We start from the raw sequence: 27,991 nt of genomic DNA, 5'->3' as shown, positions 1-27,991 counted from the left end.
CTGCTGCTCTCCTCCCATTAACCCCTCGGCTGCCGGCTGGAATTTCCCAACCATTCACCCCAGTGCTGGGGCCAGCAGCTCCCTGCCCCCTTCTCCTTTTGGGCCCAGCCAAGTTTCAGCCCAGGCAGCGTGGGTGGGTGGGGAGCCAGGCAGGGAGGAAAGCGTAAGCAGCACTGGCTCTGGCTCTGACTCTGACTCTGGCTCTGGCTCTGGCTCTGGAAGGAGGGAAGCCAGAGGGCTGGGAAGGGGCCAAGCCCTCGCTGGGGTTGGACTGGATGTTTCAATCTTGCGTTGCGAACTTTTCTGATACCCAGGCGCCGGCGGGCGGATAAGAGACGTGGGGAGTCAGGTGTGGACACCGCGAAGGAAGGCTGAGACCGGGACGATCCCACTAGCTCGGCCAAGGAAGGAGAACTGGAGCCAGCTCTGTGTCGGGGCTCGCACTGCTCTGGCCCAGTCGTGGGGAGGAATTTGTTTCCCCTGAGCCCCGGCAAACCATCCTTCGAGGCACGGATCGGCCGTGTGGAGCCTGCGCTGATTCGGGACCCGCCTGGACCAATTCCAGCCTCGGGACAGTTCCCAGCCCCTGGCTCTGTCTGTCAGGGCAGGGCTCCTGGCTCTGGCCCCCACCTTCCCGACCCCCCACCTCATTTCCAGGAACTGGCGATTTGGGGGGAAATCGGAGCCGACGGCTTGTTTTGGTTGGTAGAAGATGGGCAAGGCCTGCAGGTCCCTCCTGTGTGTGCTGGTGGCCTGCTGGATGGGCACAGGCGCTGCCCAGTCGGGTGAGTACCCACCCTGAGCCCCTCCGCAGAGGCCTGGCTTCCAGGCTATGCCAGGCGCTGTGGGAAAATGCTCTGGGCCCCCAAGCAAGTCACACTGGCAAGTCTGGCTCTCCCTCAAAGGGCTGTTGGGCCACCAGGAGGCAGGGACCCAGGGCTTGGTGGGAGCCTTTGAAATCCTTCTGGAAGGGCCTGGGCTGGAGCTCAGGACACTTGGCTCTTCTGCAGCCTCCCACGGCAAGTAGGGCAGAGCCAAGCGGCAGGATCAGGGCCATCTTCCCCTGTGCCCCACTGCATGCAGAGGCAGCTGGGTCTAGAGGGTAGGGCAGAGGCCTGGGCCCATAGGAGACCTGGGTTCAAATCCTGACTCCGCCACAGACTCCCTGTGTGACCCTGGCCAAGTCCCTTCACCCCCACTGTGCCTCGGTTTCCCCATTTGGGGTAAGGCTCTTGCCCAGTCTCCCGGGCACGGGAAGGGTAGTAGGGTGGGCTGGGGTAGAGAGGAGGTCAGACTCCAGGACCTGCTCTCAAACTTGCTGTGCGCTTCGGGAGGCGCCCAGAGCCCACAATGAGGAGGGTTGTAGAGGTGCCTGAATAGGTGGATGCTAAAAATGGCTTTACCCCGAAGTACCCTGCAGGAAAGGGGCCTGTTCAGAGCCCAGTGGGGCTGGGAAAGGGGCCTGTTCAGAGCCCAGCAGGGCTGGGACGGCAGGGGGCTGTGGGAAAGGGACCTGTTCAGAGCCCATCGCGGCTATGAAAGGGGCCTGTTCAGAGCCCAGCGGGGCTGGGAAAGGGGCCTGTTCAGAGCCCAGCGGGGCTGGGACGGCAGGGGGCTGCGGGAAAGGGACCTGTTCAGAGCCCATCGCAGCTATGAAAGGGGCCTGTTCAGAGCCCAGCGGGGCTGGGAAAGGGGCCTGTTCAGAGCCCAGCGGGGCTGGGACGGCAGGGGGCTGCGGGAAAGGGACCTGTTCAGAGCCCGGCGGGGCTGGGAAAGGGGCCTGTTCAGAGCCCAGCGGGGCTGGGATAGCAGGGGATTGCAGGTCAGAGCAGAGGGGCATTGGCAGGGCTGGGGGGCTGGGCTGGGACCCAGGAGGTAGTGGAGCAGCACTGAGGGGTAGAGCTGGGACCGAGGAGTTAGTGGGGCAGGGCTGAGGGGCACCGGCAGAACTGGAGGGCTGGTCTGGGACCCAGGAGGTAGTGGAGCAGCACTGAGGGGTAGAGCTGGGACCGAGGAGGTAGTGGGGCAGGGCTGAGGGGCAGGGCTGAGGGGCACCGGCAGAACTGGAGGGCTGGGCTGGACCCAGGGGGCTGTGGGGCAGGGTTGAGGGGCACCGGCAGAGCTGGGGGGCAGGGCTGGGACCCAGGAGGTAGTGGGGCAGGGCTGAGGGGCACCGGCACAGCTGGGCTGGGCTGGGCTGGGCTGGACCCAGGGGGCTGTGGTGCAGGGTTGAGGGGCACCGGCAGAGCTGGGGGGCAAGGCTGGGACCCAGGAGGTAGTGGGGCAGGGCTGAGGGGCACCGGCAGAGCTGGGGGGCTGGGCTGGACCCAGGGGGCTGTGGGGCAGGGCTGAGGGGCACCAGCAGGGTGTGCTGCGCATGCCACACATGATACCACCTGGCTGGGAGAGTTTTGCACCTGCTGCTCCCCTCAGGCGGCGGCCGGGGGCCAGGACTGCCAGGTCAGGGCTGCGGGGACACTGCTCGGACCAGCCCCCCCGCCCCACCTCTCCCGACGGGACCCAGAGCAGCTGAGGAGCCCGCCCTGCTGACCAGGGCCAGACATCTGGGACTGGTTACTGCTGGCCAGGCGGTGCCTGTGGTGAGGCAGCCAGCCTGGACAGCTCCTGCCCTGAACCCAGGTGTCCGGGGGCCTTTCCCAGCTGCTGAGGAACTCCTCCCCAGAGCTGGGTGCATTTCAGCCCCACGTTGACCTTGTGAAATGTCTTGGGCTGGGACACTCGCTGGTTGTTATGCAGTCCCTGCTAGCGCCTTGGAGCGCTGAGCTCTGCCACTCAGACACACCAGGGTGGGTCAGGGTGTTCTTATTATCATCTAAGGGGCCTCAGCTGAAAGGGCCCTGTCGTGCCAGGTGCTGCCCAGACCTGAACTGAGATCAGGGCCCCGTCACGCTGGGCACTACCCAGACCCCAACCGAGATCAGGGCTCCGTCGTCCCGGGCGCTGCCCAGACCCGAACTGAGATCAGGGCCCCGTCACTCTGGGCACTGCCCAGACCCCAGCCGAGATCAGGGCCCCATCATCCCGGGCGCTGCCCAGACCCGAACTGAGATCAGGGCCCCGTCACTCTGGGCACTGCCCAGACCCCAGCCGAGATCAGGGCCCCATCATCCCGGGCACTGCCCAGACCCGAACTGAGATCAGGGCCCCGTTGGGCCGGGCACTGCCCAGACCCGAACCGAGATCAGGCCCTGTCATCCTGGGCACTGCCCAGACCCCAACCGAGATTAGGGCCCCATCATCCCGGGCGCTGCCCAGACCCGAACCGAGATCAGGGCCCCGTCATGCCGGGTGCTGCCCAGACCCGAACCGAGATCAGGGCCCCGTCATGCCGGGCGCTGCCCAGACCCGAACCGAGATCAGGGCCCCGTCATCCCGGGCGCTGCCCAGACCCGAACCGAGATCAGGGCCCCGTCATCCCGGGCGCTGCCCAGACCCGAACCGAGATCAGGGCCCCGTCATCCCGGGCGCTGCCCAAACCCTAACCGAGATCAGGGCCCCGTCATCCCGGGCGCTGCCCAGACCCGAACCGAGATCAGGGCCCCGTCATGCCGGGTGCTGCCCAGACCCAAACCGAGATCAGGGCCCCGTCATGCCGGGCGCTGCCCAGAGACATGGGCCCTGCCCCGACGAGCTCCCAGGTGACCAGCCCAGAGGAGGACAATTCTCCTCATTTCCCAGAGAGATGAAGAGACTGAGCCCAGGCCCTCCAGGGCGGCAGTGGTCCAGTCCCTTCACCACTAACCCAGCCCTCCCTGGAGCCTCTGCCCAGCCCCCCATCTCTGAGCCCAGCTAGGCTGTCGGGGTGAGTCCCAGGCCCTGAGATCTCTGCAGCCGCCGGGACGTGCTGGGAATGGCTGCCCAGGGGCCTGGCCCCAGCCCCTCGGCCGGAAGCTCAAAGGGGAGAAATGAAAGAGGAAATAAATACTTTTGAACCACAACAGAGGGAGGGGGCACGGGGTGTCATGCTCCAGGCCGGGTGCCTGTGTCTGATACACACAGCTGGGTGGGGGGGTTGGGGGCTGGGCTGTGCAGAGCTCTCGGGCTGCTGGGACCCACAAGCCCCCAGAGTGAGGAGCGGGGCCCTTGCCAAGTCCCTTCTGCTTCCCACGCCCTGGAATGTGGCTCCCCTTCTTGAAGGGCTAAAACAGACCGGGGGGGGGGGGATCTAGGAAGGTCCCTTCTCGAGGGGGCTGCAGAATAATCATCTGTCATTCGGCCACTGGGGAAACTGAGGCACAGTGGGCGGGCAGGGACTGTCCAAGGCAATGCAGACACTCAGTGGCCAAGCCAGGGATGGAACCCAGGTGTCCTGATTCCCAGCGCTCTGCTGTGTGCAGGCATTCAGGTGCCAGGCCTCAGGGCGGCCATGCCCACCCCATCCACCAGAGTCTGCCAGTGCGCCTGGCACGAGGCAGGCCTCTCCCACGTAATGCCGGCTCGTGCATTCCCTCCGTGCTGAGCCAGCCGAGTGCCTCCTGCCCCCCAGCCCAGGCCGCAGGGTGTCACTCTGCAGGGGGGTCTGTCACACCGGGACAAGCCCCGAACCCTGCCCCACCTTACCCAACACACCAGAGAGCAGGGCCCTCTTGACGAGCCCCCTGGGTCCACTCCCAGCAGGTGCAGCCAGTCGCATGCGTCAGGGCCAGAGCCCCAGGGGTCAGGAGGGACCTCCCCTGGAACCCGAGCCCATGGGCCGGCTCTGGCTGTAAACCAGCCTCTGTCTGGCTCTAGAACTTCAGGGCTGGTGCTGTCCCAGGGGCTCATGATGATTTACATCCCTGGGATGTAGATATACACAGGGATCCCTCGCCCAGAGCTCAGATGCAGCCGCTTCTGGGGTGGGGCATAGGGGCTGCTTATCCCTGGATCCCTCACCTGGAGCTGAGGTGCAGCCACCTCTGGGGTGGGCACAGGGGCTGTTTGTACAGAGATCCAGGGAACCTGAAGTGCAGCTGCTCCCATACCCAGGGGATTCTGGGGGGCAGCCTCTGGCACTGGACCCCTTCATCCTGTCTCTCCTCCCCCACCCGCCCACAGACCTGCACTTCCTGGAGAACCCCTCGAATCAGACCTCGTCCCTGGGCAAGGACGTGCGGCTGCGCTGCGCTGTACAGCTGAGCCAGGAGCTGCCCGAGATCAGCTGGCTGCGGGACGGGCAGGCGCTGGAGCTGGCCGACAGCAACCAGGTACAGATGCCCATAAACGAGAAGGTCTGGCTGGCCATCAGCGAGCTCAGGTGAGTGGGGGCCTGGCGAGGAGGTGTCTGGGGGGCACAGCAGCTCCTGGGGACCAGGCAGGGTCCCCCCTGCCTCCTCACAGGGCAGCTGCGTGGCCCAGTAAGGGAGGAGCCGGGATCCTGGGCCAGATGGGCCCATTGGTCGCCCCTGGGGTGGGACGCACAGGGACACGGGGCTGGTGGCCTGTCGCTCTGATCTGGGTACCTGGGGGGACACGGGGCTGGTAGCCCATCGCTCTGATCTGGGTACCTGGGGGGACACGGGGCTGGTGGCCTGTTGCTCTGATCTGGGTAGCCGGGGGGGACGGGGCTGGTGGCCTGTCGCTCTGATCTGGGTAGCCGGGGGGACGGGGCTGGTGGCCTGTCGCTCTGATCTGGGTACCTGGGGGGACACGGGGCTGGTAGCCCATTGCTCTGATCTGGGTAGCCGGGGGGGACGGGGCTGGTGGCCTGTCGCTCTGATCTGGGTAGCCGGGGGGGACGGGGCTGGTAGCCCATCGCTCTGATCTGGGTACCTGGGGGGACACGGGGCTGGTGGCCTGTTGCTCTGATCTGGGTAGCCGGGGGGGACGGGGCTGGTGGCCTGTCGCTCTGATCTGGGTAGCCGGGGGGACACGGGGCTGGTAGCCCATCGCTCTGATCTGGGTACCTGGGGGGGACGGGGCTGGTGGCCTGTCGCTCTGATCTGGGTAGCCGGGGTGGACGGGGCTGGTGGCCCATCGCTCTGATCTGGGTAGCCGGGGGGACACGGGGCTGGTAGCCCATCACTCTGATCTAGCGTAGCTGGGGAAGGGGAAGGTTGCTGGTGGCCTGTCGCTCTGATCTGGGTAGCCAGGGGAGACGGGGTTGGTGGCCCGTCGCTCTGATCTGGGTAGCCAGGGGGAATGGGGCTGGTGGCCTGTCGCTCTGATCTGGGTAGCCGGGGGACATGGGGCTGGTAGCCCATCGCTCTGATCTGAGTAGCCGGGGGACACGGGGCTGGTAGCCCATCGCTCTGATCTAGCGTAGCTGGGGGAGGGGAAGGTTGCTGGTGGCCTGTCACTCTGATCTGGGTAGCCGGGGGGACGGGGCTGGTGGCCTGTCGCTCTGATCTGGGTAGCCAGGGGACATGGGGCTGGTAGCCCATCGCTCTGATCTAGCGTAGCTGGGGGAGGGGAAGGTTGCTGGTGGCCTGTCGCTCTGATCTGGGTAGCCAGGGGGGACGGGGCTGGTGGCCCGTCGCTCTGATCTAGCGTAGCTGGGGGAGGGGAAGGTTGCTGGTGGCCTGTCGCTCTGATCTGGGTAGCCACGGGGGACGGGGCTGGTGGCCCGTCGCTCTGATCTGGCGTAGCTGGGGGTGGGGGTTGCTGGTGGCCTGTCGCTCTGATCTGAGTAGCCGGGGGGGACGGGGCTGGTGGCCTGTCACTCTGATCTGAGTAGCCGGGGGGAGGGGCTGGTGGCCCGTCGTTCTGATCTGGCTGCCTGCGGAGGCCCCTCTGTTGGCCCCGTTGGGGAGAGATGGGGGCTGTGAGAGAGGCAGAAGAAGGGTTGCGGGGGGTGATATTGGGGGTCCCCCTCCCATCGTGGAGCCCATTATATCCCCTCAATAATAATTATTTGCCTTAGGTGGGCAGTCCCTAAACACCTACCTGTCCCCCACCCCTGCCCATGGCCATGTCCCTGTCTAGGGGGCGAGCAGTGGGGCTTCACTGTGCCAGGTGGTGCCCGCCCTGCTCACGCTCCCTCTCTGCCCCGCAGCATCCCGTCCGTGCAGCTCTCAGACGCGGGCAGCTACCAGTGCGTCATGTGGGTGAATGGGGAGGAGGTACTGTCTGATGCCGCCCACCTGGGGCTGGAAGGTGAGTGTCCCTGTGCCAGTGCAGGGGCGGGGCATGCACAGCCCTGATCCTGCCACGGGCACCATGCCAGGGGGCCTGACATGGGGCTCAGGGCAGTGTCTGAATAAAGGGGAATGCAGCAACACTGCCTGGGTCTGCAGAGAGCCTGAGCCCGTCGCTGGGAGCAGGGGGAGCTGCCCTGAGTGTGAGTGACGCAGCGACACTGCCTGGGTCTGCAGGGAGCCTGAGCCTGTCGCTGGGAGCAGGGGGAGCTGCCCCGAGTGTGAGTGACGCTGCCTGGGTCTTAAGGGAGCCTGAGCCCATCGCTGGGTGGGGGGAGCTGCCCCGAGTGTGAGTGACGCAGCGACACTGCCTGGGTCTGCAGAGAGCCTGAGCCTGTCGCTGGGAGAGGGGGAGCTGCCCTGAGTGTGAGTGATGCAGCGACGCTGCCTGGGTCTGCAGGGAGCCTGAGCCTGTCGCTGGGAGCAGGGGGAGCTGCCCCGAGTGTGAGTGACGCTGCCTGGGTCTTAAGGGAGCCTGAGCCCATCGCTGGGTGGGGGGAGCTGCCCCGAGTGTGAGTGATGCAGCGACGCTGCCTGAGTCTGCAGAGAGCCTGAGCCCATCGCTGGGTGGGGGGAGCTGTCCCGAGTGTGAGTGACGCTGCCTGGGTCTTAAGGGAGCCTGAGCCCATCGCTGGGTGGGGGGAGCTGCCCCGAGTGTGAGTGATGCAGCGACGCTGCCTGAGTCTGCAGAGAGCCTGAGCCCATCGCTGGGTGGGGGGAGCTGTCCCGAGTGTGAGTGATGCTGCCTGGGTCTGCAGGGAGCCTGAGTCTGTCGCTGGGAGCAGGGGAAGCTGCCCTGAGTGTGAGTGACGCAGCAACACTGCCTGGGTCTGCAGAGAGCCTGAGCCCATTGCTGAGAGTGGGGGGAGCTGCCCCGAGTGTGAGTGACGCTGCCTGGGTCTTAAGGGAGCCTGAGCCCATCGCTGGGTGGGGGGAGCTGCCCCGAGTGTGAGTGATGCAGCGACACTGCCTGGGTCTGCAGAGAGCCTGAGCCCATTGCTGAGAGTGGGGGGAGCTACCCCAAGTGTGAGTGACGCTGCCTGGGTCTTAAGGGAGCCTGAGCCCACCGCTGGGGAGCTGCCCCAGTATCTTGATGGGGTGCTAACACCCAACCCCACTGCTCTGGGGACTCTCTGTAGGGCAGTGTGGGGAGAGGGCAGCTAGAGATGCCCCAGCTCCGGGGGGCCCCCTAGTATCCATCCAAGTAGGGGTGACGCTCTGCATGGGTGGAGCCCTGGAGGATGGACTAGTCTGAATGCAGCTCTGCCCTCCCCCAGGTCTGCCCTTCTTCTCCGAGGAGCCCCAGGACCTGGAGGTGGCAGCTGACACCCCCTTCAACCTGAGCTGCAGCGCCCAGGGTCCCCCCGAGCCAGTGCGGGTCATCTGGCTGCAAGACGGGGCCCCCCTCAACTCCCTGGTGGACCCTCTGGCACAGGTGCCCTCCACGCTGGCCGTGAACGGTGAGTGTGGTGGAGGTGTCCTCTTCGAGGTGGGGGGGGTTTCCTACCGGGGGTGGGGGCCAGAGGGCAGGTGCCCCAGCTGTGGACTCTATAGAACAGGGTCCTTGGGAGCGGGGGATGGGGAAGGAGGCAGAGGTGGGGGTGAGGGGAGCAGCCTGCAAAGGCATGCGCTGGCCTCCATTTCCATTCAGTGGGGGCCCTCGCTGCCCCCCTGCCCCCCGGCCCCGCTCTCAATAGGCCGCTTGTCTCCAGCCCGCGGTCCCTTTTGTTGCCTGCCTGGAAGGTGGCATCGGTCACTGGCGGCGGCTGGTTCTCCAGGGCTGAGGCTGCGGCGGGGGGCCGGCGGGCACTCTCCAGGCGTGGGAATGGCTTCTGCAATCCCAGGAGACGCTGCTGTTATTGTAGGGTTGCTGCTGGGCAGAGCCGTCCGGCCGCAGGGTGTTTACTGCAGAGTCAGCCGCTCAGGCCTGCTGTGTCAGCAGGACATGTCCCCCTGCGTGCAGCTCTCAGAGCACTTTATACAGGGTGGAAACAGCCGGGATCCTTGTGGCACCTTAGAGACTAGCCCATGTTTTGGGGCTTAAGCTTTAAACTCACTTGGTGGGATGCCTGGCGTGGAGCATACAGGGGCAGGTATAAATACATGGGAGAAGCCTTGCCAAGGGGGGGCAGTGGAGTGACCTGCCGCTGATACTCACACTGTCTTGTCAGCTGCTGGAAATGGGCCACCTTGATTGCATTGGCCTCGTTAGCCCTACAGACTGATTTCCCTCCCTTGGTGTTCACCCCTTCTTGTCAACGGCCACTTCCACCTTCGCTGAATTGGCTCGGTAGCGCTGACCCCTCATACCTGCCTGTATGTTCCCCTCCAGGCATCCCACGAAGTGCGGGTAGCCCACGAAAGCTTAGGCCCAAATACATTTGCCAGTCTCGAAGGTGCCACAAACAGGGCCGGCTTTAGGCCGATTCCCCCAATTCCCCCAAATCGGGCCCTGTGCCCATGCCTAAGAGGGCCCCGCGCCCTAAAGAAGAGTGCCGAATTTTTAAAATTTTACTCACCCAGCTGCGGACCGGGTCTTTGGCAGCACTTCGGTGGCGGGTCCTTCACTCGCTCTGGGTCTTCGGTGGCATTTCGGTGGCGGGTCCTTCACTCGCTCTGGGTCTTCGGTGGCATTTCGGTGGCGGGTCCTTCACTCGCTCCGGATCTTTGGCAGCATTTCAGCGGCGGGTCCTTCAGTGCCGCGGAAGACCCAGAGCGAGTGAAGGACATGCCGCTGAAGACCCAGACCACCTCCGGGTATTCAGATTGGGCCCCACACTTCCTAAAGCTGGCCCTGGCCACAAGGACCCTCATTGTTTTTGCTGATACAGACAAACACAGCTCCTGGATCAGGACCAAGGAGTGTGCCCCATTGGCCGTGTGCACCATGTCCAGGGCCCCGAAGCCAGAAGGAGCAGGGCCCCTACTCGGGTACCTGACAGTCCCAGGCCCCCCCCTTCCCCCCGCCCCAGCCCCCACGGACGTGGCCAGCCCAGCTCTGCTGACTCAGGCTGGGGGAATGGGCAGCAGATGCCGGAGGTGACCGGGGTGTGAGTCAGGCACCCGTCCCAGCCAGGTTGGGGGAGGAGGGACAGGAGAGGGGCTGAGATGGGGGATGGGGGGCTCTAGAGCAGCAGGGTTAGGGGGGGTGCAGCGGCACCAGGTGCAGTGCTGGGCTGGGACATGTCCCTCCCGGGCAGACCCAGCTGGTGGGTCAGGGCACAGCCCGCTCCGGCTGGTGCCACCACAGGGCCCGGCGTGGTAGCAGTGTCCATTGCATGGCGTGGGAGGGCTGGAAGTGATAGTCCAGCCGCCTTGTGCCCCACCCTCCAAACATGGGGCCCAGCCAGGCTGGGAGGGGAGGGGGTCACTGCAGAACCCCGCAGGGGAAGGGAGTGGCAGTGCTGGCGGGTGCATGGAGCGCGCAGAGGGGGCTGGGAATGGAAAGGCAGTGGTGGGACGGGCAGGGGAACAGGGGAGTGGGCAGGGGGTGCAGTTCTAGGGGGGCTGGGGGCAGGGGAACTGTGGTGAACACGGAAGGTGGGGGCAAGGGGGCCAGGGCAAGGGGTGAATGTAGAACATGGGGGGCTATGGCAGGGTTGGCACAGGGGGGCCACAGGGGATGCAAATCCCTGGAGATTGTTTTTCCCTGCCGCCCCTGGGCAGTGGTTTGGGGCTGGCTCCCAACCCCCCTCAGTCCAGCCCCCAGCCCTGTCTGAGGTCCCTGCACTGGGGCTGCGGCCAGGGAGCCAGACCCGGAAATGCCGACCACATGGCGGGAGCTGGGGACTGACATACCAGCCCTGGCCAAGCCGGCTGGGAGGGAGCCTGGGCCCCAGATGTGCGGGTGGGGGGGCACTGCCAGGCTGGGAGAGGGGGGGCTGTGGGAAGCTGGTTCCGCTCGCTCTGACGCCCCGGGCAGGCGCCGGCTGAGTTCCTGGAGCACAGCGTGGACAGACACACACCGAGCTGCCCTGCCCCCTCTGCCCCTGCCCGGCCGGGGCAGCCTGCCTGGGACTGCGCTGCCTGGTGCACTGGGGTGAGGGGGCTGGGGACCCCTCCCATCACTGCACAGTCCCCCAGGCTAGGCAGGGGGGCAGGGAGGGGGAGGTGCCAGGGACTTGGAGGGGACTGAGGGGAACTGGGAATTTGCCCCACAGCCGCTCCCTGCCAGTGGCCCGTCCCGGCCTCCTGAGCAATCTGGCCTTGGGCTGAAGACCCAGCACCCCCCGTGCCCAGCGCCCCTTCCCCCAGTCCCGGCGGGGGACGCCCTGATAAGCTGGAGGCACCATGACCTTGGGGGACGGGAGGAGGCTGCGGGAGCCAGCGCTGGGAACAGAGAGGGATGGGAACACTTGGCACTGACGCCCCCTCGCCCAGACAGAGCCGGCCAGGAAAGCTGGGCCAGGGAGCGGGGCGGGGGTCAGTAGGGGGGCGCTGTGGGTCGGGAGTGAGGAATAGCATGGGGGGCGGTAGGCCTGCAATGGCGGAGGGCTGCGGGTGGGAGTGAGGGGCACCAGGGTGGCAGGGGGCTGCGGGTGGGGGTGAGGGGCACCAGGGTAGCAGGGGGTTGCGGGTGGGGGTGAGGGGCACCAGGGTGGCAGGGGGCTGTGGGTCGGGGGTGAGGGGCACCAGGGTGGCAGGGGGCTGTGGGTCGGGGGTGAGGGGCACCAGGGTGGCAGGGGGCTGCGGGTCGGGGGTGAGGGGCACCAGGGTGGCAGGGGGCTGCGGGTCGGGGGTGAGGGGCACCAGGGTGGCAGGGGGCCGCGGGTCGGGGGTGAGGGGCACCAGGGTGGCAGGGGGCTGCGGGTCGGGAGTGAGGAGCACCAGGGTGGCAGGGGGCTGCGGGTCAGGGGTGAGGGGCACCAGGGTGGCAGGGGGCTGCGGGTCGGGGGTGAGGGGCACTGGGGGGTAGCCTGGTCCCTTTGCCCCATGCTCTCATCCCCTCCCCCTGCTTTGTCCCTTCCAGGCCTGAACAGAAGCGCCTCGTTCTCCTGTGAAGCCCACAATGCCAAGGGTGTGGCCACCTCCCGGACCGCGGCCATGACAGGTGAGGGGGCCGGGCCCTGCCCTGCACTGCAGATCGGGCCCCGGGAGCCCGCGACCGCTAGGCTCCCCACTGCACTGGAGGAGGGCGCGTCCCAGGTTGCTGGGAGGGGCAAGCCCCTGCCTCAATTCCCCCATGAGCCCCCAGAGGGTCTCTCAGGATAGCCCCCCCTGCCCAGCCGGTATGCCCTGGAGCACAGGCTGAGGCAGCCCCTGAGCTCTCCCCCATTTGCTGCCCACAGTGGTCCCCCAGCGGCCGAGGAGCGTGGTGCTGGTGACGCGCAGCGAGAACGCCCTGGAGGTGGGCTGGGAGCCAGGGGCCAGCGGGGCGTCGCCCCTCAGCATCTGCACCGTCCAGGTACGCTCGGCCTGGGGCTGGTCTGGGGGTATCAGGGCCCGGAGCATATAGGATGGGGGGCCTGAGCACACGGGGGGCTGATCCGTGGGGATCGGGGCTCTTAAGGGGCTGAGCACATGGGATGGGGGGCCTGAGTACACGGGGGGCTGATCTGTGAGGATCGGGGCTCTTAAGGGGCTGAGCACATGGGATGGGGGGCCTGAGCACACGGGGGGCTGATCCGTGGGGATCGGGGCTCTTAGGAGGTTGAGCACACGGGATGCGGGGGCTGAGCACACGGGGGGCTGATCCGTGAGGATAGGGGCTCTAAAGGGGCTGAGCACACGGGATGCGGGGGCTGAGCACATGGGGGACTGATCCATGGGGATCGGAGCCCTGAGCACATGGGATGCGGGGGCTGAGCACATGGGGGGCTGATCCGTGGGGAGTGGGGCTCTTAGGGGGCTGAGCACATGGTGGACTGATCCATGGGGATCGGAGCCCTGAGCACACGGGATGGGGGCCCCGGGGAGATGAGCGCACACGCTGGCTCCGGGGTTGGGGGGATGTTATGGGGGTGAATATCCTTAGCAGCGAGGGGAGTGGTCACACGGGGGCTTAAGCAGGTGGGGGGAAGGTGACACGGGGGGCAGCTGGCCCCCCATTTCCTGTGTCCCCCCCCCTGAGAAAGAGGAAGTGCAAGTTGCTGAGTGCCCGGATTTGGGTTTTATGAAAGAATCCAGCTTCCCACTTCTGCTTTCCCCAGAGCCCGGACATCCCGTCCCCCTACCCAAGGCAGGCTGTGACACCCCCCCCCTCGCCCCCGGCTGTGTCTGCTCCCCAGCTCGATGCGCCCAGGAAAACGAAACTGGGGAGGGGAAGGGAGTTTCCATGGGGGGACCATTGCCCCGCCCTGCCATCCTTCAGCCTCGGGCGATGGGGATGGAGCTGAGAAACCTTCTCTCCCTCCCCCGCCATGGGGCTGGGGAGTCAGGACCGGCCCAGCAGTGAATGCAGATAGTGGCCAAGTTCTGGGTGGGGGGGCTCTGGGCCGGCCCACTGGTGTGAGAGCCACCTCCTCTGCAGCCTGGATCTGCCTAGCTCTGCTCTCCCAGGAATGGGGGTCAGGGGCCTGGGGGCACCCCGTGGCTTGCAAGGGGGATTGAAGGGGAACCTGGACACCTGCAGGGAGGGAAGGGGGCACCCCAGGCTGGGCACCACCCCCACTAATGCCCCACTGTCTCCTCCAGGCTGTGCGCACTGACCAGGACCTCAGCACTGTCCCCCCCGAGGCCATGTACAACCAGAATCTCAGCGTGCCGCCCTTCCGCCACGTCATCCAGGGGCTGGCACCCTTTGCCTCCTACCACGTCCGCGTGGCCTGCCGCAGCGAGGCCGGCGCCTCCCGCTGGACCCACTGGGTGCCCATGGAGACCCTGGAAGGGGGTGAGGGGTGTCAACAGGCCCGGGGAGCTGAGCAGGGAGGGCAGTGGGGTCTAGTTGTTAGAGGGGGCGGCTGGGTGCCAGGACTCCTGGGTTCCATCCCTGTCTCTGGGAGGGGAGTGGGGTCTAGTGGTTAGAGGGGGCAGCTGGGTGCCAGGACTCGTGGGTTCCATCCCTGTCTCTGGGAGGGGAGTGGGGTCTAGTGGTTAGAGGGGGACGGCTGGGTGCCAGGACTCCTGGGTTCCATCCCCAGCTCTGGGAGAGGAGTGGGGTCTAGTGGTTAGAGGGGGACGGCAGGGCGCCAGGACTCCTGGGTTCCATCCCCGGCTCTGGGCGGGGAGTGGGGTCTAGTGGTTAGTGCATTTTGAACCACCTTGCCCAGTGCCGACTCCCTGGTGCCAGCTGGGCATTCGCTGACTCATCACGTGGCATCCCCATGACTAAGTGCCCGGTTTCCTGGGAGCCTGGATTCCTGGGTTCACTCGGTCAGGTCCCCGCTGGGACAGGATGGAGCGGGGGGTGCTGTCCTGGCCCCCCAAGGCCGCTCTGCATGTTGGAGCAGAGGCTGCCAGGGCTGGGCTCAGGAATGTTTCGCTCCGATATGGGGCTTTGTGCAGTGCCAAGACAAACACAGGGGCAGGGCTGGGGGGGCTCTGTTCCCACAGGGGGGGTCCCCTGGGAACGCAGCTGCCCCAGTGCCTCATGGGGGAGTCTGCTCCAGGACAGGGCCCTGCCCCCCCAGGGGATGGGCCTGGAGAGGGGCAGCCCCTGGGTGACGTGTCTGTGCCCCCTGGCAGCGCCCTGTGCCCCGCCGGAGAACGTCACGGCCTTCCAGAACGGCAGCCGGGCCACGGTGCACTGGCTGGAGCCACGCGGGCCGCTCGGCGGGATCCTGCGTGGGTACAGGCTGGCCTATCAGAGCCCCGGTTCGCCCGAGGTGAGCTCGCCCCCCTGCTCCCCCAGGACCCTGGCCTGCCCGCTGAGGAGAACCCACCAGCTCGCCACCGCCCCCTAAGCTAGCCCCCACCACCATCCTGGCCCCATTGCCCCAGCAAGCACCCCACACTGGCGCCAGATCGGGGCCAGTGCCCCTAGAGGGGACAGGTCCCATTCCCCACCCCCCTGAGCCAGCCACTTCCCTGCCCTGGGGCCAGATCAGGGCCAGTGCCCCTAGAGGAGACAGGCCCCTGCCCCATTCCCCCCCCCACTGCCAGCCAGTCCCTGCCCTGGGGCCACATTGGGGCCAGCTCCACCTGGAGGGGGCAGGCCCCATGCCCCATTCCCTGCCCCCTGAGCCGGCCAGTCCCTGGAGCCAGCGCCCGTAGAGGGAAAAGCCCAGTGTCCCAGCCCTGGCTAACCCCGCTCCCCGGCAGGTGGTGGTGGATGTGGGGCTGACCACCGAGAAGACCCTGGAGCTGGTCTCAGAGGTGCAGAACCTGATGGTGCGGGTGGCGTCATACACCAGCGCCGGGGACGGGCCCTGGAGCGACGCCGTCATGGTCTCCCCATCCCGTGAGTGCTGGGGGACTGGGCCGGGTGAGGGACCAGCCGTGGGGTGGGCTCTCCCATCGCACCGCAGTCCCACAGAGGCCGGGCTAACCTGGGGGTGGGGCTGACGCTTGCAAACCCAGGGATGGCTCTGATCCAGGTCTGTGGTTCTGAACTGGGTCCCCTGGTGCTGACCCAGGTCCCTTGGTTCCGAACTGGGTCCTCCGGCGCCGACCAGGGTCCCGTGGTTCTGAACTGTCCCCCAGCGCCGACCCGGGGCCTGTGGTTCTGAACTGGGTCCTCTGGTGCCGACCTGGGTCCTGTGGTTCTGAACTGGGTCCTCCGGCTCTGACCTGGGTCCTGTGGTTCTGAACTGGGTCCTCCGGCTCTGACCTGGGTCCGGGGTTCTGAACTGGGTCCTCCGGCTCCGACCTGGGTCTGGGGTTCTGAACTGGGTCCTCCGGCTCCGACCTGGGTCCGTGGTTCTGAACTGGGTCCCCTGGCTCCGACACGGGTTCCGTGGTTCTGAACTGTGTCACGGAGTCACCGGGCGATGCTCTGGAACTGCTCCCCACCAAGCCAGGCAGGACTTTGGGGAGCCTCCTCTCCCTTGGAGCAGACTGTCTGCAGGGCAAGCAGCTCACACGGCTTCACCTCCTGGGTCTCTCCTTGGAGCATTCAGCATCCTCTGCCCCTCCATGAGCTTCCCACAGCGAGTCGCCCCAGCGGGGTCCTGGGGAAGCCACAGGGTCCTGCACTCCCACTTCGCAGTCAGACGTGACTCTCAGCCAGCCAGTAAAACAGAGGTTTATTAGATGACAGGAACAGGGTCTAAAACAGAGCTTGGAGATACAGCGAACCGGACCCCTCGGCTGGGTCCATTCTGGGGCCCAGTGAGGCAGACCCCCACATCTGCACTTCACTCCTCATCCCCAGCCAGCTCCCAAACTGCAAAACCCCTCCAGCCCCTCCTCTCTGCTCAGCCCCTTTCCCGGGCCAGGAGGTCACCTGATCCCTTTGTCTCCAACACCTTCAGCTGGCACCTTTGCAGAGGGGGGGCCCAGGCCATCAGTTGCTAGGAGACAGAGTGTCAGGCATTTAGGTGCACTGGCCCTTTGCTCTGCCAGATACTTAAGAACTGCCATGGGGACACTGAGGCACCAACCCAGTATTCAGAGAAAATATTAAGAACATTCCCAGTTCATCACAAACTGTCCCCCGGCGCTGACCCGGGTCCCGTGGTTCGGAACTGGGTCCCCCAGCTCCGACCCAGGTCCCGTGGTTCTGAACTGTCCCCAGTGCCGACCCGGGTCTCGGGGTTCTGTGTTGGAGCGATTTCTTGCTACCGGCAGTGTTTTGATTTCTTGCAAACCCAGAACCAAGACTGGTTCCAATCCAGGTCCCATTTCAGGCTCAAAAGCCCCTGGACCAGCTGGTTGGGCGACGTAGTGCACTGGCCCCTAAACACGTGCCCCTGGTCTGCCCCCCACAGCTAACGGCACCTCTCTTCTCTCTCCCCTTTGCAGATCCGCTCGCCCCACAGACCGAGCAAGGTGAGGAGCCCCCCACCCCCTCCCTCTGCCCTGCCCCTTCCACCCCCTCCACCCCACTGCCTGCCCAGTCCTGCAGGTCGTTGGGGTCAGATCTTGCAGGGATCTGTGGGGATCCAGCGCTGGGGGTAGGCACCTGACGGGCTAATTCTCCCCACCTTGGGTGCAGCCTCCAAGTGACTCAGCCCTGCCCCCTGCAGGGAGCACGTTTGGTCTGGTGGAGCTGGGGGGTTGGGGAGCCCAAGGGGAGCCTGGCTCCCGGGCGGGTCCATGGGCGGGGACTGGGGGGGCCTGGGGCAGATCCACAGAGCACCTCGCTGCCCCCCTCCAACCCAGCTAACCCCACACCTTGGCCATGCAGTGAGGGAGACCGTGGCCCCCGCCTTCTCGTGGCACTGGTGGGCTGTGATCCTGGCCGTGGGCCTGGCCGTGGCCTTCGCCATCTTCTTCGTCCTCGTCCTGGCCCGGCTGCGCAAGAAGGAGACGCGGTTTGGGTGAGCGGGAAGCAGAATGGGGGCTGGGAGTGGGCCGGTGGGGAAAGGGGCAGGGAATGGGGCATGGGGCCTGTCCCCTCTTGCGGGCCCCGGCTCCCATCCAGCCCCAGGGCAGGGACTGGCTGGCTCGGGGGTGGGAATGGGGCAGGGGCCTGGCCCCTCTAGCTGGCACTGGCTCCCATCCAGCCCGAGGAAGGGACTGGCTGGCTCAGGAGGGTGGGTATGGGGCAGGGGCCTGTCGCCTATAGCAGGCGCCGGCTCCCGTCCAGCCCGAGGGCAGGGACTGGCTGGCTTCAGGGTCCAGATGTTGCAGGCTGGGGTCTCTCACCGGCTGTCACCCCCCAAGCAGGGAGGCCTTTGAACCCCGAGTGGAGCAGGGAGAGCTGGTGGTCCATTACCGTGTCCGCAAGTCGTATAGCCGCAGGACCACAGAGGCCACGCGTGAGTACCTCGCCCGCCACGCCTCGGCCCACGGCTCGCCCCACTCGCCAGGACCTGACAGTCAACCTGGGGCCAGCCTCCAGCCAGGCAGGTTCCGGCTGCCCCATTGTACTCTGGGCATCTCCGAGAGCATGGCCCAGAGACTCGGGCACCACGCGGCTCCAGACACCTGGGTTCCCATCCTGGTTTTACTGCTGGCTGGCAGGCTGCCGCTGGGCCAGTCCTTGGCCCTCTCCAGGCCTCGTTCCCTCCACCCCTGGTTCAGACGGAGAGTTGTCTGGGCGGCGCCTGGCACGACAGGGCCCCAATCTCAGCCAGGGTCTGGGCAGCGTCCAGCACAATGGGGCCTTGATCTCGGTTGGAGTCTGGGCGGCGCCTGCCACGACGAGACCCCGATCTTGGCCAGGGTCTGGGCAGCACCTGGCGTGATGGGGCCCCAATCTTGGCCAGGGTCTGGGGAGAGCCCGGCACGACAGGGCCCCACTCTCGACTGGGGTCTGGGTGGTGCCCGGCCTGATGGGGCCCTGATCTTGGCTGGGGTCTGGGCAGCGCCCGGCGCGACGGGGCCCTGATCTCGGCCGGGGTCTGGACAATGCCTGGCACGACGGGGCCCTGATCTCGGCCGGGGTCTGGACAATGCCTGGCACGACGGGGCCCTGATCTCGGCCGGGGTCTGGGCAGCGCCCGGCGCGACGGGGCCCTGATCTCGGCTGGGGTTTGGGCAGCGCCCAGTGTGACAGGGCCCTGATCTCCGCCCGGGTCTGGGGGGTGCCCGGCACAACGGGGCCCTGTTCTCGGCCAGGGTCTGGGCCCCGTCCTTACCACGCTGGAGCCTGACCCCTTGTCCCCGTCCTTGTGCCGCAGTGAACAGCCTGGGCATCAGTGAGGACCTGAAGGAGAAGCTGCGAGACGTGATGGTGGATCGGCACAAGGTGGCCCTGGGGAAGACCCTTGGTGAAGGTAGGGGGCTTGCACCCCATGCTGGAGGGCAACAATGCATTGTGGGATCTGCTACCCCTCTATGGATCCATTGGGGTTGGCGGGTTCCCCCCATGCGGCCCAGGGAGCCAGGCAGGCGGGGTGCTGGGGGCTGCAGGCCAGGTTCCCCACATGCCACCGACGTGGCCAGGGAGCTCCGGCTTTGGAAAGTTGTGAGCCAGGCTGGAAAAGCCCCTGGCTCGCAGCTCCAGCGCTCCCGGGTTTCCGGTCCCCACCCCGGCCCAATTCCACAGCCCCATCCAGCTCCCGGCTTGGCAGCAAGATTTTCCCCAAGCTGCTCCCTCGCCATGGAGCGGATGTAACCCGTTCTGGGCACATTACCCCCTGTTGTTGGCACAGAGATCCGGGGTGGGGGGTGCCCCCTGCTGCCAGAACAGAGATCTGTGGGGGGCTGCCCCCTGCTGTCGGCACAGAGATCCTTGGGGGGGTGCCCCCTGCTATCAGGACAGAGATCTGGGGGGGCCCCCTGCTGGCAGGACAGAGATGGGGGGTGCCCCCTGCTGGCAAGGCTGTGCACTGCTGGGTGTATGCTCTGCTGGATGTGTGTGTGTGTGCGTGTGCACTGCTGTGTGTGTGTGCACTGCTCTGTGTGTGTGCATGTGCACTGCTGTGTATGTGTGCACTGCTCTGTGTGTGTGTGCATGTGCACTGCTGTGTGTGTGTGCTCTGCGTGTGTGCTCTGCTGTGTGTGTGTGCATGTGCACTGCTCTGTGTGTGCATGCACAAGCTGCTGCCCAGGGAATGGCCGTGCCGTGTGTCCCAGCCCCCGCACTGCCGAGGATCTCACAGCTCCTCTGCCTCCGGCTTCCCCAGGCGAGTTCGGCTCCGTCATGGAAGGGCAGCTCAACCAGGACAACAGCGTCCTCAAGGTGGCCGTCAAGACCATGAAGAGTAAGTGTGTGGCAGGCGCCTGGGGGGCTGGCGAGACCCTGGGACCCTCCCTCCCCCCAGAACCCCCTCTCCTCTTGCCTCCCTAGTGGGCCCCCTCCTCCCCAGGGACCCCTCCTCTGCTCCCCTGCGGCTCTGCCCTCGTGTCCGTGGCTCTGGCGTCACCCCCCCCCCCCGTGTTCCCCGCAGTCGCCATCTGCACGCGCAGTGAGATGGAGGATTTCCTGAGCGAGGCCGTCTGCATGAAGGAGTTCGACCATCCCAACGTCATGAAGCTCCTGGGTGAGAGCCCCTCGCCCGGGCACAGCACCCACAGGGTTAAGGGAGGGTGGAGGAGCAGGGTGCCCTGTATGCCAGGCCGGGGGGACGGGGGAATGTCACTGCGATGGCCTTAGAAAGCAGAGAGGAAGTGGGGGGCTGGGGCCCCAGGGGGCGGGAGGTTTCCCTGGGAAAGCAGATGTGGGAGGGAGAGACGGGAACTCGGGACAGCTGCCAGGGGAATTGGCACAGGCTGTGCCGGGCCAGCACCCTGCGCCAGGCTGGATTCCCTCCCTCGCCGCGTCACGCCTCAGCTGCACAGGGCCTGGGTTCATGTCCGGCCTGCAGCAGTGCCCCCGGGCGACCCAGGCCGCGGTGCCCGGCCACAGAGCGGAGCCTGCACTCCTGGCCAGGCCGGGAGCTCAGCCCGCGGCTCCCCAGGTGCTACCCACATGCCCCTAGTGACCCCGAGGGAGGTCACTGGAGCCCCATGGCCACATGGAGCAACTGACCACCAATCCGGGGGACGGACTCACCCACCACCTGGAACCCAGGAGTCCTGGCTCCCAGCCCCCTGCTCCAACCCCCTATACCCCACTCCCCTCCCCGAGCCTGGGAGAGAACCCAGGAGTCCTGGTGCCCAGCCCCCTGCTCCAACCCCCTACACCCCACTCCCCTCCCCGAGCCTGGGAGAGAACCCAGGAGTCCTGGCTCCCAGCCCCCTGCTCCAACCCCCTACACCCCACTCCCCTCCCCTCCCCGAGCCTGGGAGAGAACCCAGGAGTCCTGGTGCCCAGCCCCCTGCTCCAACCCCCTACACCCCACTCCCCTCCCCTCCCCTCCCCTCCCAGAGCCTGGGAGAGAACCCAGGAGTCCTGGCTCACAGCCCCCTTCCCACTCCTTCATTTTGGATTGGGATCTAACCCTGTCTTGGTGGCCCTGTTCCATCTGGGGGGCTGGGATCCAGGGGGAGTCTCGGGGTGGTAATCCAGGGGCTTTGAGATCCCTGGGAGGCTGAGATTCAGGGGGGCTGGGATCCTGGGGGTGGGTATTTGAGGGATGTGGGATCCAGGGCGCCTGGGATCTAGGGGGGTGGGTATATGGAGGGGCTGGGATCTGGCGGGGCTGGGACCCCAGGGGCAGGTCTCACGGCCGCTCTGCTCCCTCTCGGCAGGGGTGTGTCTGCAGAGCACGGAGAGCGAGGGCTACCCCTCGCCTGTCGTCATCCTGCCCTTCATGAAACACGGCGACCTGCACAGCTTCCTGCTCTACTCCCGGCTCGGGGACAGCCCCCTGGTGAGTGCGCCGCTGGACCCCGGCCCCGGCCCCGGCCCCGGCCCCGACCCCGGCGCCTCCCTAGCCCTGCCGCCACCCCACCCCAGCCACTGCCACCCCACCCCAGCCCTGCCGCCACCCCGGCCCCACTGCCACCCCACCCCAGCCACTGCCACGGCGCCTCCCCAGCCCTGCCACCACCCAGCCCTGCCGCCACCCCGGCCCCCCTGCCACCCCACCCCAGCCACTGCCACGGCACCTCCCCAGCCCCGCCGCCACCCAGCCCTGGTGCCATCCCAGCCCCAGGTGCCGTGGGCCACATGGGGGGCCCAACTCAGGGAGAGCCCCTGGCTCGGGCACTGACCAGCTGTTCTCCCCCAGTACCTGCCCACACGGACGCTGGTGGGGTTCATGGCCGACATCGCCAGCGGGATGGACTATCTCAGCAGCCGGGATTTCATCCACCGGGACCTGGCCGCCCGCAACTGCATGTGAGAGACGTGCCCCCCCTGCAGCCGGCACCCCCCTGCTCAGTGGTGCTGGCTCCTCCTCCCCCTGCTCCCCAGGGTCCCAGCCCCCCCAGCCCCCCAGAGTCCCATTCCCCCTCCTCCCCCAGCCCCCCAGGGTCCCATTCCCCCTCCTGCCCCCACCTGCCTGCCCCTCCTCCACCAGCCCCCTAGGGTGCCATTCCCCCCTCCTGCCCCCACCTGCCTGCCCCCCAGGGTCCCATTCCCCCTCTTGCCCCCACCTGCCTGCCCCTCCTCCCCCAGCCCCCCAGAGTCCCATTCCCCCTCCTGCCCCCACCTGCCTGCCCCCCAGGGTCCCATTCCCCCCTCCTGCCCCCGCCAACCTGCCCCTCCTCCCTGGCCCCTCTAGGGTCCCAGCCCCTCCTCCCACCCCCCTGGCCTGCCCCTCCTCCCCCAGCCCCCCAGGACCCCCCCTCACCAGGCCCTGTGCTGCCGCAGGCTGAACGAGAACATGAACGTCTGCGTGGCCGACTTCGGCCTCTCCAAGAAGATCTACAACGGCGACTATTACCGCCAGGGCCGCATCGCCAAGATGCCCGTCAAGTGGATCGCCATCGAGAGCCTGGCCGACCGCGTCTACACCACCAAGAGCGACGTGGTGAGCCCGGCGGGTGGGCGGGCGCAGCTACGGCCCCTCCTGCCGGCTACTGGCCCCTCCTGCCGGCTACGGACCCCTCCTGCCGGCTACTGACCCCTCCTGCCGGCTACCGGCCCCTCCTGCTGGCTACGGATCCCTCCTGCCGGCTACCAGCCCCTCCTGCTGGCTACGGGCCCCTCCTGCCAGCTACTAACCCCTCCTGCGCAGCCACGACCCCTCCTGCCGGCTACGGGCCGCTCCTGCGTGGCTACGACCCCTCCTGCCGGCTACCGTCCCCTCCTGTCGGCTACTGACCCCTCCTGCCAGCTACCAGCCCCTCCTGCGCGGCTACCAGCCCCTCCTGCTGGCTACGGGCCCCTCCTGCCAGCTACTAACCCCTCCTGCGCAGCCACGACCCCTCCTGCCGGCTACGGGCCGCTCCTGCGTGGCTACGACCCCTCCTGCCAGCTACCAGCCCCTCCTGCGCGGCTACCAGCCCCTCCTGCTGGCTACGGGCCCCTCCTGCCAGCTACTAACCCCTCCTGCGCAGCCACGACCCCTCCTGCCGGCTACCGTCCCCTCCTGTCGGCTACTGACCTCTCCTGCCCAGCTACCGACCCGTCCTGCCAGCTACGGGCCCCTCCTGTGCGGCTACCGACCCCTCCTGCCGGCTACGGGCCCCTCCTGCACGACTACTGACCCCTCCTGCACAGCTACGAGCCCCTCCTGCCGGCTACGGGCCTCTCCTGCACGGCTACTGACCCGTCCTGCACGGCTACCAGCCCCTCCCGTGCAGCTACCGACCCCTCCTGCCGGCTATGGGCCCCTCCTGGCGCAGCCACAACCTCTCCTGCCTGGTGCAGCCATGACCCCTCGTGCGTGGCTAGAACCCCTCCTGCCTGGCCATGACCCCTCCTGCCTGGCGCAGCCACAACCCCTCCTGCCTGGTGCGGCCACAACCCCTCCGGTGCAGCTACTGACCCCTCCTGCCTGGCTACCGACCTCTCCCAGCCCAGCTACTAGCCCCCCGGCGCAGCCACTGGTTCCTCCTGGCACAGCCACGACCCCTCCCAGCATGGCTGTGAGCCCCTCCTGGCGCAGCCACAACCTCTCCTGCCTGGTGCAGCCACGACCCCTCCTGCGTGGCTAGAACCCCTCCTGCCTGGCTACCGACCTCTCCCAGCCCAGCTATTAGCCCCCCCGTCGCAGCCACTGGCTCCTCCTGGTGCGGCCACGACCCCTCCTGCCTGGCTACCAGCCCCTCCTGGTGCAGCCACAACCCCTCCTACCCAGCTACCAACCCCACCCAACGCAGCCACTGCCCCCTCCTGCCCCCAGCCCATGGTGGACGCCCCCAGACCCCTCGTGGCCCGGCCCACGCGGCGCTGACGCTCTCCTCCTGCAGTGGTCGTTCGGGGTCACCATGTGGGAGATCGCCACGCGGGGGCAGACGCCGTACCCGGGCGTGGAGAACAGCGAGATCTACGACTACCTGCGCCAGGGCCATCGCCTCAAGCAGCCCCTCGACTGCCTGGACGGGCTGTAAGAGCACCCGTCCCCCGGGACCCCCGGCCTCCCCCAGGCCCTGCCGGCACGCCGCAGGGACCCCCCTGCAGCCCCCAGACACGTCGCGGGGACCCCCCTACAGACCCCCAGGCCCTGCCGGCACGCCGCAGGGACCCCCCTGCAGCCCCCAGACCCCAGAGACCTGCCAGCAGGTCGCGGGGACCCCCATACAGACACCCAGGCCCTGCTGGCGTGCCGCAGGGACCTCCCCTGCAGCCCCCAGGCCCCCGGGACCTGCCAGCACACCGCAGGGACCCCCCTGCAGCCCCCAGACACGTCGCGGGGACCCCCCTATAGACCCCCAGGCCCTGCCGGCACGCCGCAGGGACCCCCCGCACCTCCAGACCCCCGGGAGCTGCCGGCACGCTGCAGGGACCCCACCCAGACCCCCGGGACCTGCTGGCATGCCGCGGGGACCCCCCACCACCCCCAGACCCCCGGGACCTGCCAGCATGCCGCGGGGACTCCCCGCACCCCGAGACCCATGGGACCTGCCGGCATGCCGCGGGGACCCCCTGCCCCCGCAGACCCCCAGGACCTGCTGGCACGCCGCGGGGACTCCCTGCACCCCGAGACCCCCGGGACCTGCCGGCATGCTGCAGGGACCCCACCCAGACCCCCGGGACCTGCTGGCATGCCGCGGGGACCCCCCCCACCACCCCCAGACCCCCGGGACCTGCCAGCATGCCGCGGGGACTCCCCGCACCCCGAGACCCCTGGGACCTGTCGGCACGCTGCGGGGACAACCTCAGACCCCTGGGACCTGCCAGCATGCCGCATGGACACCCCCTCCAGACCCCCGGAACCTGCCGGCATGCCGCGGGGACCCCCCAAAGCCCTGGGATCTGCTGACATGCCGTGGGGACCCCTCCAGATCCTTGGGACCTGCCAGAATGCTGCAGGGACCCCCCCAGACCTCTGGAACCTGCCGGTATGCCATGGGGACCCCCCAGAGCCCCGGGACCTGCTGGCATGCCGCGGGGACCCTCCAGAACCCCCCAGGACCTGGCAGCACACCACAGGGACCCCCCCAGATCTCCAGGACCTGCCGGCATTCTGCAGGGACCCTCCAGGGCCCTCCCAGACCCCCAGGACCTCCCAGCATGCCATGGGGACCCCCCCAAGGTCCTGCCTCCAGCATGTCATGCCCACCCTCGGGCATTCCCAGCATGCTGCATCTCAGCCCCAGCCGGGGGATCGCCGTATGGCCCCCCTGTGCCCCACCCCAGAGGTGTCTGCAGCTCTGTGCCGGGCGAGGGAACCCCGTATAACCAGCCCCCCATGCCCCGCGACTGCGGCTCTATGCCAGGCAAGGGGACCACGTATATCCAGCCCTGCCCCAGAGGGGCCACATCCCTGTAGCTGTGGGGCAGAGGTGGCCCCCCCATTGATCGCTGCCCCTCTCCCCAGGTACCAGCTGATGACCAGCTGCTGGGCCCTGCACCCCAAGGAGCGCCCCAGCTTCGAGGAGCTGCATGGGGCGCTGGAGAAGACGCTGCAGAGTCTCCCGGCCGCCCAGTGCCCCGACGAGATCCTCTACGTCAACATGGAGGACGGGGGGGCAGAGCAGGGCGCTGTGGGGGGGCCGGGCCCCGAGCTGGCGGCCAAGGAGCAGCTGCTCCCAAAGGGGGCCGTGGCGGCCCAGGTGCACCGGGCCGAGGGGGAGGGACGCTACGTCCTGTGCCCCACCCCCGCCGAGAGCGGCCGGCGGCCAGGTGACCCCCCCGCCTCCCCCGCGCCCTGCGCCGCCTCCGAGGAGGGGGCCTGAGGAGGGGCTCATCCCCGGGGGCCCCGATCCCCAGGGGGCCCCAATCCCCATCTCACTGGCAGGGCTGGGCAGCCTGCTGGGGTGGCTTGGAGACCCTCCCTATACCAGCTGCCCCCATCTCCTGTCTGACCCCCCTAATCCTGGGCCTCTGCCCCCCATCTCCTCTCTGACACCCCAATCCTGGGCCCCACCCCCATTTCCTGTCTGCCCCCAAAATCCTGGGCCCCGCCCCCCTTTTCCTGCCTGATCCCCCCCAATCCAGGGCCCCTGTCCCCCATTTCCTGTCTGACCCCCTCGATCCTAGTCCCCTGCCCCCATCTCCTGTCTGACCCCCCCAAATCCTGGGCCCTGCCCCCCATTTCCTGTCTGACCCCCCCCGATCATGGGCCCCTGTCCCATCTCCTGTCTGATCCCTCCGCTCCTGGGCCCCACCCACCATTTCCTGTCTGACCCCTCCCCCGACCCTGGGCCCCTGCCCCCCATCTCCTGTCTGAACCCCCCAATCCTGGGCCCCACCCACAATTTCCTGTCTGACCCCCCAATGACCCTGGGCCCCTGCCCCCCATCTCCTGTCTGACCGCCCCCGATCCTGGGCCCCACCCACCATTTCCTGTCTGACCCCCCCACTGACCCTGGGCCCCTGCCCCCCCCAACTCCAATCCCCAATAACTCCTCCCCCAACATTGCCTGTCCCCACCAACCCTTCCACCCCCAACAGGGGAACCCGGCCCCCCAACCCATCCTCCCCGAATCCCTCCCACCCTTCCACACCTGCAGCCAGGCCCCCAGCGAGACCTTCCTTCCCAGCCCCCTTTGCCACGTGGACGGTCTCCCTGCTGAGCCCAGGCCTGGCTGCCCCCCATGGCACATACACCAATTGCCCCCCTCGGGCTGAGCAGGGGGGTGGCCAGGCTGGGGCAGGGCAGGGACTGGCTGGGCTGCTGCCCCCCACCCCTGGCCCAGCCCTGCCATTTCTCCTCCAGCTGTTTCACTGCCATAGGCCGGAGCGGGGCCCTGCCCCTTGCCGGGACAGGACCAGGCCCTCAGGGCCAGATCGAGGTCACCCCACGCTGGGGAATGACCCACGGCGCCGGCCACCCCAGCGGGAGCTCGCAGGAGCACCAGGGACCTGGCCACCGACTCCCGCCAGGCTGGTACGACGGAGCCAGCGGAGTGTTACGGGAAGAGAGTCACGGGGCGGGGCCGGCTCCCAACGCCCCGGGGCCCGGAGCCGCTGCATGTGGGGGATTCCTGGGACCGAGCTGCCCCCTGGATGCCGCCAGCGTCCGGTGCCCAGCTCCCCTCCGTTCTGCCGGGCAGGGCGTCACGTCGGGTCCTGGGCCACTCTGAAGGTTCGAACCCAACCGGCGGCTCTTCAGACGCAGCCCTGCCAGGAGCACAAGGAAACCGACCGGGGCACTCGGGCAAAGGGCTGCCGGGCCGGGGCTGCGCTTTGCCGTGGCCAAAGCCCTGGGCGAGGCCAGCGCGGGCCCAGGGACATGGGGCTGATTCAGGAGCCCGGGTTAGAGACGAAGCCACTTTTGCACTATGTCCGTGTCGGGCTGGGCGCACGGCAGTCTGAGCCGCTGCCAACCGGCGCCAGGTTCGAATCCCTCCGGCCGTAGAGCAGCCCGAGGGCAGCCGGACTGGATGCAGCTGACACGGGACGGCCTGTGAGCTCCGTCCGGCTGGAGGACGTCTGTGCTGCTGTGGGTCTGCGTGTGCCGTGGAGCTCCCCACAGAAAGGGGGCACAGCGCGGACGTGGCAGGCACCGGGCCCCAGCCTGCTCCCAAACCCATCGAGGCCAAGAGCTTCCCGGGGCTGTGCCCGCCGTCAGCGCCCTCAGGGCGCCCGGCTCCGGGGAGAAAGACGGGCCCCCAGCTTGGGGGCTGCAGGGAATTCAGCCTTCACTAGCCCCCCGGATGCAAATGCCGCGTGCTGGCCCGTGCACCCGGCCATTACGATGCCCACGCTGCACCACCAGCCCCAGCGCTGCCCTGAGCCGAACGCCCGGCAGCAAACCCGGCCCAGCCAGGGCCCGGGCGAGGGACGCGGCACGTCTGCGAGCGCAGCCGGTTCCTGGCGACGCGCCGGCGGGACGCTCACAGAACTGTACACAGGCTGTTTACACGCTGTATATGGAACGGCGGCTCCGGTTTTAACGCACCCGCGTCCCTGTCAGGGCGTGAGCCGAGCG

General features: G+C 67.7%; 1 protein-coding gene and 1 long non-coding RNA gene across 3 annotated transcripts in view; one reads left to right on the top strand and one right to left on the bottom strand.

Moving 5' to 3' along the window:
- The first annotated feature begins 77 nt into the window (after window positions 1-77).
- On the top strand, window positions 78-26,144 carry AXL (AXL receptor tyrosine kinase). 2 transcript variants are annotated; one of them, XM_050928424.1, is made up of 20 exons: window positions 78-785; window positions 5,059-5,257; window positions 6,995-7,095; window positions 8,414-8,596; window positions 12,106-12,186; window positions 12,425-12,540; window positions 13,770-13,965; window positions 14,760-14,899; window positions 15,336-15,474; window positions 16,977-17,003; window positions 17,362-17,494; window positions 17,841-17,935; window positions 18,800-18,895; window positions 19,748-19,825; window positions 20,012-20,104; window positions 21,255-21,376; window positions 21,737-21,846; window positions 22,321-22,480; window positions 23,865-24,001; window positions 25,436-26,144. In XM_050928424.1, the coding sequence occupies exons 1-20, from the start codon at window positions 713-715 to the stop codon at window positions 25,791-25,793; spliced, it is 2,637 nt and encodes an 878-aa protein (XP_050784381.1). In that variant the 5' UTR covers window positions 78-712; the 3' UTR covers window positions 25,794-26,144. The 2 variants fall into 2 exon arrangements, with proteins under 2 accessions (XP_050784381.1, XP_050784383.1); XM_050928426.1 differs by having other exon boundaries at window positions 79-785; window positions 17,844-17,935.
- LOC127037184 (uncharacterized) overlaps window positions 15,988-27,991 on the bottom strand; it is a 115,682-nt gene continuing 103,678 nt past the window's right edge. The window contains exon 3 of the long non-coding RNA XR_007770299.1: window positions 15,988-16,118. This is a non-coding gene — a long non-coding RNA (uncharacterized LOC127037184). The remainder of the gene's footprint in view (window positions 16,119-27,991) is intronic.

Source organism: Gopherus flavomarginatus, chromosome 18, assembly GCF_025201925.1.
Source record: "Gopherus flavomarginatus isolate rGopFla2 chromosome 18, rGopFla2.mat.asm, whole genome shotgun sequence".
Taxonomy (NCBI): Eukaryota; Metazoa; Chordata; order Testudines; family Testudinidae; genus Gopherus; species Gopherus flavomarginatus.
This window is presented reverse-complemented; position numbering and strand designations above follow the sequence as displayed.